At 44.9% G+C, this 12,214-nt stretch overlaps 1 protein-coding gene across 4 annotated transcripts in view; it reads left to right on the top strand.

Moving 5' to 3' along the window:
- HOMER2 (homer scaffold protein 2) overlaps positions 1-12,214 on the top strand; it is a 98,246-nt gene that overhangs the window by 69,909 nt on the left and 16,123 nt on the right. For all 4 annotated transcript variants that reach the window (XM_017502266.2, XM_017502267.2, XM_037729136.1 and 1 more), the window contains exon 3: positions 1,085-1,216. In XM_017502266.2, coding sequence (XP_017357755.1) covers positions 1,085-1,216 — 132 coding nt within the window. The remainder of the gene's footprint in view (positions 1-1,084; positions 1,217-12,214) is intronic.

The raw sequence follows: 12,214 nt of genomic DNA on the forward strand, positions 1-12,214 counted from the left end.
TCAAGCGATTCTCCTGCCTCAGCCTCCCAAGTAGCTGGGACTACAGGCACGCTAATTTTTGTATTTTTAGTAGAGACGTGGTTTCACCATGTTGGCCAGGATAGTCTCTATCTCTTGACTTCATGATCTGCCTGCTTCAGCCTCCCAAAGTGCTGGGATTACAGGCGTGAGCCATCATGCCCAGCCCATCCTCTCATTATTATTTATTTATTTATTTTTGAGACAGAGTCTTGCTCTGTTGCTCAGGCTGGAGGGCAGTGGCATGATCTTGGCTCCCCTGCCTGGGTTCTAGAGATTTTCCTGCCTCAGCCTCCTGAGTAGCTGGGATTACAGGCACCTGCCACCATGCCTGGCTAATTATTTTTAGTAGAGAGGAGGTTTCACCGTGTTAGCCAGGATGGTCTCAATGTCCTAACCTTGTGATCCACCCACCTCAGCCTCCCAAAGTGCTGGGATTACAGGCGTTAGCCATCGTGCCCAGCCCATCCTCTGATTCTTTTAGGCCAAGGCGTGGTGACAGCTTGCACCAGGCTGCTGCACCATCTTTACAGTTTCCCTATACCCCACTCACACCTGTATGATTGGTTTCTTTGTCAATTAACCCTCTACAAATTATCCTAATTGGACTGTACCTGCTCCTTCCTGTTGGGAAGCAGCAGGCCTCAGTTGCTTATAGAGATTTTCAATTGTTTGAGTTGGACACTGGGGCTCCAGGTGACTCATAAAGCAACATAGTGCAGTTCTGAGAATGTGGGACATGGCTAGCCATTAAGGGCACTCTGATGCATGGCAGCTTTGGGGAAATAAATAGCAGTTTGGGAAACTATTCTTTGCTTAGGAGAGACTGTCTCCCACAGATAACACGTAGGATCTTATTTTAGACCGACTGTTAAGTCTCTGAAGTTGCCCCTTTTCATGGTTGTGTATCTGACTCAGCATGGGATGTGCCAGGAGAACTCAGGACCAAATATAACAGGGCAGGGATGCAGGCTGGACGCACTGGCTTTGCCAACAGAAGACTTTCTAAGGAATGACTGTCTCATCCAGCATTTAAATTTCCACTCTTTGGGTTGTTTCTCTGCAGGTGATCATCAACAGCACAATCACACCGAATATGACCTTCACCAAAACATCACAGAAGTTTGGGCAGTGGGCCGACAGCAGAGCCAACACGGTGTTTGGTTTGGGGTTTTCCTCTGAGCAGCAGCTGACAAAGGTAATGTGGTCCTATCTGCAGTCCCACATGAGATGCCGTTCTCATTCAGTGATTGCCCACAGAGGGATGTGCCCTTCGTGAGCAGGATTCCTTTCTGGTCTTTGGTTTCACTCCACCTGAGATTACAGGGCTGCCAAGGCAGGGACCCTTCTGAAATACCAAGTTCCTTGAAGTCATCTGGGGAATGGAAATTTGTATCTAACAAATGCTGCTTTGGGGCCTGAAGCTGAAGTGTGGCCAGTCCTTCCTCCCCTCCAGGTGTCAGCCACCGCTCCCTGGGCCTGGCAGTATCAGCGCACACACTGAGCACTGTCTTGTGTGCCAAAACCAAATCAGTTGGATTTTCAGGACTCTGAGGATTAGGCGACCTTCCCATGTGAGGGCACAGTTGTCAGAGGGTTGTTACTGTAGGACTTCCAAGGAAGAGACTGTTCCAGCTGCCAAGAATGCATCTTGATGAAATAAGTTCCTTACACCATTTGTAGTAAGGTACACTTTTTCTCTGACAGCATCAATGTCAGTGACCCTGTGGTTGGAGCCCTCAGGGAGTAAGATGATGCTTAATGGAAGCTCAGCCTAGACTCCCCACATCCCTTAAAATGCCACACAGTGGTGTGTGTATGTTGCTTTTTTTCTAGGGAGAGGATCCATAGCTCCAAGTCGCTTCTCTAAGGGGCCTGGGACATACTCTTTGGTTGGTTAGAAAGGTGTTGAGAAGCAGATTATGGCTGACCACGGACTTGGAGAACCCCAAGAACTGAGGGAATAAACTGATTGCCTCTGAGAGGCCTTACTCAGCACTTTAAAGGGGCTGAGATCTGGTCTTAGAGCGTGCATTTCCTTTTAGGGTAGTAGAGGAGCCCTTTGTAAGTACTGAGAATATTTTGGTTTAAGATAAGATTAACTAGTTTACAAGTCAAAGAAATTTATTGGAAGAATGTTGGAATCTCTCAGGGAGTGCAAAGAAGAGCTGCATATCCAGGGAAGGGCCAGAGCCAGACTTGCTTCCAGCAGCTTGGCTCTAGGAGTTACTTTTCTCTAGACCCTTGCTGTGAACATCTGACTGACTGGACAAGTGCAATCCCGTCTCTGCTCTGCTGACACCATGCTAGGCACCGAGGATCAGAGACCTCCTTCCCAGAGCTCCACAAATTTCCAGATTCTTGGGGAATTGACAGAGTTGCCTAGGGCAGACTTGGCTGCTTGGGTTACCTGTGTGTATTGAAGACAATTTTCAAAGAGGGGGAACTTAGGGTGAGTCAGGAAGCCTCCCCACCGGCAGGGGCCTGCTGGCTTGTCCCCTTCCTTTGTCCAGTGTGTGTGCATGTGTGTGTATACTCACATGTGCATGTGTACACACTTTTAAGGAGGTCCCCAGCGCACAGATCCGGCCATCCCATACCCAGTCACAAATGAGCTCCCCAGTGGGGACACCCCAGACTGTCCTCCTCTGCATCCTAAGGTACTTCCACGAGGACTCTGTTTCCTTAGCAGCCTGAGCAGCCCAAATTGGCCTGGCGCAGCCTGAGCATCCACCCTCGTGCCACCCTCCCACAGAAGTGTTCTTTCCCGGTTGCTAAAACCACCAGATCCCCAGGGCCTGGAAACATGGGCAAAAAGCAATACTCTTGAGGGCAAGTCATTGGAGATGGTTGTGGGAGACGTCCTCTCTGTCCCCGATCCCTCAGCTCCAGGCCTTGTGTGCTGTGATCCTGGGTGTTCACCAGGCATGAGTGCAGCACAGTTCTGCAAGGCCTGCCACTTCAGCTGATACGGCACCTGGGAGGAGCTGAGAATCCTCTGGCAGCTAGACCCTTGCTTCACTTTACATGCAGAGAAGTAAGTTCTCTGCAGCCTCAGTTGTTTTGGAGCAGCGTCGTGTGGGATAGAAAGTACTGGGTAAATCTTTGGCTGGTGCGGCTGGCAGAGGCATGGCAGTCCACAGTGTCTATCCTGGTGATGAGAAATCACTCTTCTCCTAGAAGGGGCCCAGTGGAATCAGCCTTCACTACGGAGATGGCTGGGGCCTAAAGGTGTGATGTTGGCGTGGGTCACTGTGTTGGCAGCAGGACGCCCAGCAGGGCCAGGAGTCAGGCTGTGGAGAGCAGGAGTATGTGTTTTGAAGTCCATTTGGTGCCTTTTCCCCTGGCACCAGGGCCAGTGTGTCCGTAAGTCACACTTGAGCAAGTACCGGGCTGTCTGGAGAAAGCAAATGTCTGGGTATCCACAGAACAGCCCTTCCTGCCAGCTCGTGTGAATATTCTCTTTTGCTGTGAAGGCCTCTGAAGAGCCTGAATGTGGAACGTGAGTATTTTCAGGCTCTGGTTCCATTCGGACCTGTTAATGTGGCTGTTTCTCAAACCTCTGTGTCACTTTGTTTCTTTGCGGTTTTTCCTTAGGCAGCTAGGCCCTCAGCCATTTCCACCGAGATGTAGAAACCAGGTCACCTCTGCTGTGCCTGTGGTACCATGAGATGCTCCAGGGTTTGCCCACAGGGAGGATTTCCCTTTTCCATTGTCTGCTCGACTGCAGGATTAGCTCCAGCGAAATCGTGGCACTGTGGGGTTTTGGGAAGCTGTGGAGAGCTCAGCTGATGGAGTGTCTGGGATTTTTGGGGTGGGTAAGGCTGCTAACGTCCAGTCTTCGAAGGCTTTGTCGGTCATGCCACAGCTTCTCTGGACGTGATCCTATGGCCTGAGAAGGATTTTAAGGGGAGAAGGAAAATGATCAGATTTACATTTTAGGTAGAATGTTTGCTGGCAGCGAATCAGATTGGATTGTTTTAGTCCAGGGTAGAGCAGACGACAGGATAAGAGTTGGAGAATTTTTAAAAATACTGAGGCACAAATATTGGCAAAACTGGGTGAACAGAAGAGGAAGAAGAGACTCTGGGGTGATGAGGGCTGGAGGGCAGTGAGGCCATTTTCTGAAATGGGGAAGAGGAACAGGAACAGATCCCGTGAGGAGCAGAGAGAATTTGTTTAAAGCAGGAGCAGGTATGATGGTGACTTCTTTCAGCAAGTCAGACTGTGCCACAGTTAGATGGAACCTCTCTGTCTGAGGGGGCAATGGGGGCTGTGGCTTTCCCTCCTGAAGAGGTGCCTGGTGAGGAAGAGTGTGTTGGCAACCCCACCCCCACCCCACCGAGTGGCCCCTTCCCATACCTGCCTCGTATCCAGACAAATTGGCCTGGGAGCTTCTGTCTGAGACATGGTCCCTGGCAGACCCATCCTGGTCATGTGCTCCTGATCTCTCCCAGGCCTAGAAGTTCTTCCCCAAAGCCAAGGCTGGTTTGAGAGAATCACTCACAATTTCCTGGAACAGTTTTTTCAATCTTTAAAGGAACCCAAGCAGCTAGGGAGAAAGGGGGAAGATTTCTATGAAAAGAATTGACAGCAGGGAGAACTCCAAACAAAAACCAGAACACATTGTCCAAGTTAAATTCTCTGTGCCTCTGAGAACTGAAGAGACCCTGAGCTGTGCCTGCTTCCAAGGATGGCCACCTGTAATTTTTCCCAGACAGAAGAAAATGTCCTATCATTAAGGAGGAGTGCACCATCCTCCCAAGCCACTCAGCCTCTGGTGCAGTGCTGGAGTTCCTGCTCTGTGCCCAAAACCTCCATTGTCACAAAGACTTGTCAGAGAAGCCCTCAGATGACCCCTTTATCCAAATGTTTTGAATCCGCTTCTCCCCCTGCTCTCTGAAGGAAATGATTAACCACACACTGATAAATTATCATGAAGTGAGTCTGGCCATCTCAACAAGTGGGAGTTAGCTAGCACAGAGGAACTTGGCCTCAAGTGCTCCCAAGGCGTGTGCTGAGGGGACATCCAGGCTGAGTATTCTCTATTTCCCAGAGCAACCACCCACAGCCCTGTAGGGGAATGGTAATCAAGCACTATAACTAGGCTAGAGAAAGGAACACCAGCGTGGACATTTTCATCTAAGAATACTTTATACATACTTCCCTCTCTACCCCCCGGAAAGAAAATAGATGCCTTGGTCTTAACTGCTCCATTATAAGGACCACTTCCCAACCACAGTCTAAAAAGTATTATTACAGGGCAATTTTCTGCTCTTTAGATAGGCTCTCCAAAAATAGTAGAAGCTGTGTTTTCTCAGAAGTAAACTGGAACTCATCTGTCCACCCACTGGAGGGGACATAAAACCCCAGCCTGCTGAAGCATATTGAAAAGGGACTTGCATGTTCTGATAAAAGGAAGAGCTTATGAAAGGAGACAAAAGAGGGACAAATATAAGAATGAGCCAGTGGTTAAAGTTTAGATTCTTCCTGGCATTTGACCTCGAGGTGTCACTGTTCTAATTTTGGTTCCATCTTATTCGTCACAGACAGAAGGAAACACATTCTGCCCTTGAGCAGGAGTGACCCAGGATGGCGTTGCCAGTGCGCAGTGGTTGATCTGGCTGAACCCTGATACGTGCGTGACATTTGCGTTTGACCCATTTCAGTGATTTCATCTGTAATTCAAATTTGTCCTCATATACTCACTTTATTCCCTCAGTACCATTGCAAGAACGTTGTTTTATCTCCTGCCTTTCTGGGTCCTGATTTAACAGCTAATTTTTTAAATGGAAGATAGTAATCATTCTTTTGACGTGTTTTAAGTAGAATGCTTTTGGCTGCAAGTAACAGGTAACCTAATCACAGTGCTTAAATACATAGGGTGATTTCTTCTCATGTGACACAGAAGTCCTGAGGCGGGCGGTTGCTGGCACTGGTACAGTGGCTCCATGATGTTGGGTCTGAGGGATCTGCATGGGTTTCATTTGTTGTTTTTTTTCTTTTATTGGCCTTTTCCTTGTGGTGATAAGATGGCTTCTCAAGCTCTATCCAGCACATCTGCATTCTTGGCACAAGACAGAAGGAAGAGGCTGGTACCACAGCACCTTCTTTGGAAACTTCCCTGGCAGACTTCGGCATTCCACTAGCAATGCTGGGTCCCTAGGCCCGTCGCTTCTCCCACCAAAAACCAGGAAAATGGGTTTCCATGATTGGCTTCGACTAATTTTCATTCTCTAGCACCTAGGAAATTTCCTGTTCCAAGAAAATTTGAGATTCTGTTAAGCTAAGGGAAAGAAACAGATTTTGAATAAGTGAAGAGTAGTGTCTGCCTCAGGTCTTCCATGGCTAAGGCCAAAAGAAGCCACAAATCAAATCAAGCAGTAACGTTCTCATTTTCTGTCATGATAATGATTTTGATTATTACCCCAATTGTAATAAGTACCAAAAAATGACCTTAATGAAGATGTGAGAATTTGCCAATACATTTCAGAAACCTTTGTGATTTGAATATCCCTTGATCCATGGGTTTCATTGACAGGAATCTATTCTAAGGAAACAATTGTAACTGTGTATAAAAATTTCACTACAAGGATTGCATCATTTACAACAGAAAAAAAATAAGAAAGCCCTAACATCCAGTAGTAGGAAATTGGTTAAAGTGCAGTGTATCCTTCAGGGTAATATGTAGCAATTAAGATGTGTAGTAGAGGCTGGGTGCAATGACTCGTGCCTGTAATCTGAGCACTTTGGGAGGCCAAGGCTTCTGGATCACTTGAGGTCAAGAGTTTGAGACCAGCTTGACCAACATGGTGAAACCCTGTCTCTACTAAAAATACAAAAATTAGCAGGGTTTATAGTGGTGGGCGCCTGTAATTCCAGCTACTTGTGAGGCTGCAACAGGAAAATCACTTCAACCCAGGAGACGGAGGTTGCAGTGAGCCAAGATCACGCCACTGCACCACTCCTGCCTGGGCAACAGAGTAAGACTCTTAAAAAAAAAAAAAAAAAAAAAAAAAAAAAAAAAAAAAAAAAAAAAAAAAAAAAAAAAAAAAAAAGTGTAGGAGAAGATCATATAATTGCATCGAAATATTAATATCATATTGTTTCAAAAGATGCTGTAAAATGAGAGATATAATCTATTTTAAAAGAAATGTAGGTAATGAATGCATATATACAGACAAAGATATCAGAAGATTATGTGGTTCTTATCTTGGATGATGGTGTTGCAGGGCAGGGAAGCCCATAAACTGGGGCCCCACTGTGAGGGTTCTTGGCTTTGCCCTGGAGGGAATTGAGGGGTGAGTTGGTGGTAGAAGAAAACAGCTTTATTGAGGTGGCAGTGTTAACAGCTCTGTGGCTGCTCCTGCAGAGCAGGCTACGCTGTAGGCAGTGTGTCGAGAGCAGCAGCAATGGGCAGTTCTGCGGTCACGTTTATACCTACTTTAATTACATGCAAATTAAGGGCCAACTTATTCAGACATTTCCAGAAAAAGGGTGGTAACTTCCAAGTCATTGCCAGGGAATGGGTAAGCTGTCATGGCTCTGGTGAGCACATTAGCCAGTCTTCAGTCTGGTCCAGAGTTGGGTACTGCCTCCTACCTCAATGGGACTGTAGGTCTAAATATACATAATAGCTGGGCGTGGTGGCTCATGCCTGTAATTCCAATACTTTGGGAGGTGAGGCAGGCAGATCACCTGAGGTCAGGAGTTCAAGACTGGCCTGGCCAACATGGGGAAGCCCCATCTCTACTAAAAATACAAAATTAGACAGGCATGGTGGCACATGCCTGTAATCCCAGCTACTCTGGAGGCTTAGGCAGGAGAATCACCTGCGCACAGGAGGCGGAGGCTGCAGTGAGCTGAGATTGCGTCACTGCACTCCAGCCTGGGCGATAGAGTGAGATTCAGTCTCAAAAGGAAAAGAAAAAATATATATATATAAAATGTTATATAATTCATATATATTAATATGTATTATAAATAAGTTATATGTAACTTATGTAACTTAAAAGTTAAAAATATGTATTTTTGTAGATCATCTCCCTCCTCCCACCCTCCACGCTCCAATAGGCCTCTGTGCGTGTTGTTCCTCTCTGTGTCCATGTATTCTCAACATTTAGCTCCTACTTATAAGTGACAAATGGGATCTAATTAACCTAAAGCGCTTCTGCACAGCAAAAGAGACTATTAACAGCATAAATAGACAACCTACAGAATGGGAGAACATTTTTGCAAACTATGCATCCGGCAAAGGTCTAATACCCAGCATCTATAAGGAACTTAAATTTGCAACAACAAAAAATCCATTAAAAAAGTGGGCAACGGATATAGACACACCCTTTTCAAAAGAAGAGATACATGCAGCCAACAGTCATATAAAAAGTATTGTTTTCTAAATTATATTTTCCAAATTTACAAGCATATATGCTTTTTTCTTTTCTTTTTTTTTTAGGATAAGGGGGAAATATTAGAAAATGCAAGACTTGGAGGGTTGGGATTTTTCACGGAAGGACAATGACTAGGCATCTGCCGTGACTGGCGCTTTTCTTCTGCTAGCTGGAGGCTTTGAAGTTTCTCTCTGTCATTCTCCTAGGGCCCTCGGTTGTTTCCAGTGTTCCATATTTGTAGACAATGCTGGAATTCACATCTTTGATATTGAGGGCCTTTCCCCCCCATATTCTCAGCTATTTTCCATAGAGCATTTCCCAGAAGCTATATCACTGGGTCAGTAGATATGTTTTTATCACTCACGAGACATATTTCCATATAGTTTCTCAGTGGGGCTGTACCAACATTACCAGAAATATCTTGCCAGAACAGAGAATCTAATTGTCTTTAGAGTTTGCTCGTTTCACAGGCAAACAGTGGTACCTCATTATTTTGATTTGCAATTCCAACAAGGCGGAATGGTCTTTTCCGTAAGTTGTTACTGCATTTTTTACTCCTGAATTTTGCCATTTATCTATTGGGTTTGTCATACTTTTCAGTTTGTACAAATTCTTTCCATACTAAAGAAAATAGCCCTTTTTCTGTTGTACTAGCCTAGCTATAGATATTTTCCCAAAGCTGTTGTTTCCCTTCTGGTTTAGTTTTTTTTTTTCTTCCTTTTATATTCAAAAGCTTTAAATTGTTATGTAGTGAAGTCTGTCACTTTTGTGGGTTTAAGAAATTTCTTCCAAGTTTAGAAAATTATCCTCCCACCTCTCAAACAGAAGCTTGATACGTGCTCAGTCTGTTTGCATCCAGATTTTTTTTTTCTTCAGGAGCATCCTGATTTTTTTTCTTGCCCTTTTAACTCATCAGTAATTTATCATGCTACAGGTTTGTGGGATTTAAATTCATTTCCCTCAATTTAATAAAGTTAATCATATGTCGAGTAACCTTCCTCATTTATTTTTGATTCCCCCTTAGTCATAAGCTAATTTTTTATATAAAAGGTGAGGCCCATTTCCCACCCATTTGTTCTGTTCGATCATGCATCTACCAATACCACACCTTGAAAAATGATCATTTATTTAAAATGTATCTGACACAGTATATTAGTCCATTTTCATGCTGATGAAGATATACTCAAGATTGGGCAATTTACAAAAGAAAGAGGTTTACTGGATTTACAGTTCCATGTGGCTGGGAAGGCCTCACAGTCGTGGCGGAAGGTGAAGGGCATTTCTCACATGGCAGCAGACGAGAAGAGAGCTTGTGTGGGGAAACGCTCATTTTTGAAACCATCAGATCTGAGACTTACTCACTATCATGAGAACAGCATGGGGGAGACCTGCCCTGATGATTTAATTACCTCCCACCAGGTTCTTCCCATGACATGTGGGAATTGTGGGAGTTACAATTCAAGATGAGATTTGGGTGGGGACACAGCGACAAACTATATCTTTCCATCCCCTCCCAGATCTCATGTCCTCACATTTCAAAACCAGTCATGCCTTCCCAACGGTCTCCCAAAGTCTTAACTCATTTCAGCATTAACTCAAAAGTCCACAGTCCAAGTCTCAAGTCCCTTCCACCTATGAGCCAGTAAAATCAAAAACAAATTACTTCTAGGTACAATGGGGGTACAGGCATTGGGTAAATATACCTGTTCCAAATGGGACAAATTGATCAAAACTTGCATGGGCTACAGGCCCCATGCAAGTCTAAAATCCAGCAGGGCAGTCAAATCTTAAAGTTCCAAAATGATCTCCTTTGACTCCGTGTCTCACATCCAGGTCATGCTGATGCGAGAGGTGGGCACCCATGGTCTTGGGCATCTCTGCCCCTGTGTCATTGCAGGGTACAGCCACCCTCCCAGCTGCTTTCATGGGCTGGCATTGAGTGTCTGCTGCTTTTCCAGGCGCACAGTGTAAGCTGTCAGTGGATCTACCATTCTTGGGTCTGGAGGACGGTGGCCCTCTTCTAATAGCTCCACTAGGCAGTGCCCCAGTGGGGACTCTGTGTGGAGGCTTCAACCCCATATATCCCTTCTGCACTGCCTTAGCAGAGGTTCTCCATGAGGGCCCTGCCCCTGCAGCAAACTTCTGCTAGGTCATCCAGACATTTCCATACATCCTCTGAAATCTAGACAGAGGTTCCCAAACAGTAATTCTTGACTTATGTGCACCTACAGGCCCAACACCACGTGAAAGGTGCCAAGGCTTTGGGCTTGCACCCTCTGAAGCCACAGCCCGAGCTGTCCATTGGCCACTTTTAGTCACAGCTGGAGCAGCTGGGACACAGGTCACCAAGTCCCTAGACTGCACACAGCATGGGGATCCTGCCAAAGCATGGGGACACAGCCAAACCATATCACAGGGCTTATTATCCTACCTCATTATATTTTAAGCTTATTGTCTGAAATTTTCTTTTCGATTCTCACCCGTTTGAATGTAAACAAAATCTTTGGTAGACTACCAAGTCTTTTACATGATTTTTTTTCCCTAAACTGGATAGGGCTGTGCAAGCCTAGAACTCATTCATTCACTGAACAAACTGTACTGTTCCTGCTTTTTGCCAGGTGTGGGAGGAGGGCACAAAGAGGAGAGATGTGGACCCTGCCACAAAGGAGTTCATGATAATGATGTTTTTTCCCTAAGAGATTCCAAAAAAGAAAAGGTGAGGGAGGATTTGTTCATCCCTGCTGGACCTCACGTTTTAAGCAATAAGTAATGTGATTTTCCTCTGCCAGGATTGCAATAGTTAAATATGAAGCCTCCCCAGCTGTGGCTTTGTTGACAGGGCCTGCAACCACAGGCCAGAACAGAAAGACTGACCTTTTCAGCTTACCCTAGGGTACTGAGTTCACCTACATCTGTTATCTGGCAAGGTTTCCCAAAGCAGATGACTGGTATTGGCATTGTGAAGATACCCGGAGGATAACCTATGCTCAGAAATAAATGAGTTCTCAATAAAACCCGCAGAATTGTTGATAGCCTTGCAACTTGCTAGTTTGGGCTGTGTGTGTGTGTGTGTGTGTGTGTGTGTGTGTGTGTGTGTGTGTGTGTGTGTGTTGTCAGCAACCACATTTAGCTCTTACTTTGTAATACACACCAGCATTATCACAGACCGTTCTCTGTTCAAACAATGAATTTGCTAATTAAAATTGGCCACCTTGTTAGTGACTATAAGCTAGTGAGTGATATGATTGCCCCCCGGGACTTGAAGAATTGTTTTACTATGGAAATATTAAGATACTAATGTAAAGTACAGAGTATAGTATAACGAACACCCATATACCTATCACCTAGATTTAAAAGTTGTTTACATTTTACCACATTTCTTCCTCTTTTTTATTGTTGTTGAAGTGCTTTAAACTGTAATTATTTAGACATTTCACTCCTAAATACTTAGTATTCGTCTAGGAAAAAAATGACATTTTCCAACGTAATGACATCATTAGCACTTCTAACAAAATTAGTAACTCCTTGATATCATCTAAAATCTAGTCTGTATTCGAATTTCCCCATTTGTACCCCCAGAAGTCTTAAAGTTGGTCTGTCCAAAACAGGACCTGATCATAGGCTACATGTTATGGTTTACTATTTTATTTCTTAAGCTTTTAAAATCACAACTGTTCTTCCAATTTTTTGAGTGTTTCTATTTTTCATGACATTGACTTATAAGAGTTTTTGGAACTTTTCAGTATGGATTATGAAGTTTTCCATGGATTTGTGTGTGTGTGTGTGTGTGTGTGTGTGTGTGTGTG

This window comes from Cebus imitator, unplaced genomic scaffold (assembly GCF_001604975.1).
Source record: "Cebus imitator isolate Cc_AM_T3 unplaced genomic scaffold, Cebus_imitator-1.0 Scaffold295, whole genome shotgun sequence".
NCBI lineage: Eukaryota > Metazoa > Chordata > Mammalia > Primates > Cebidae > Cebus > Cebus imitator.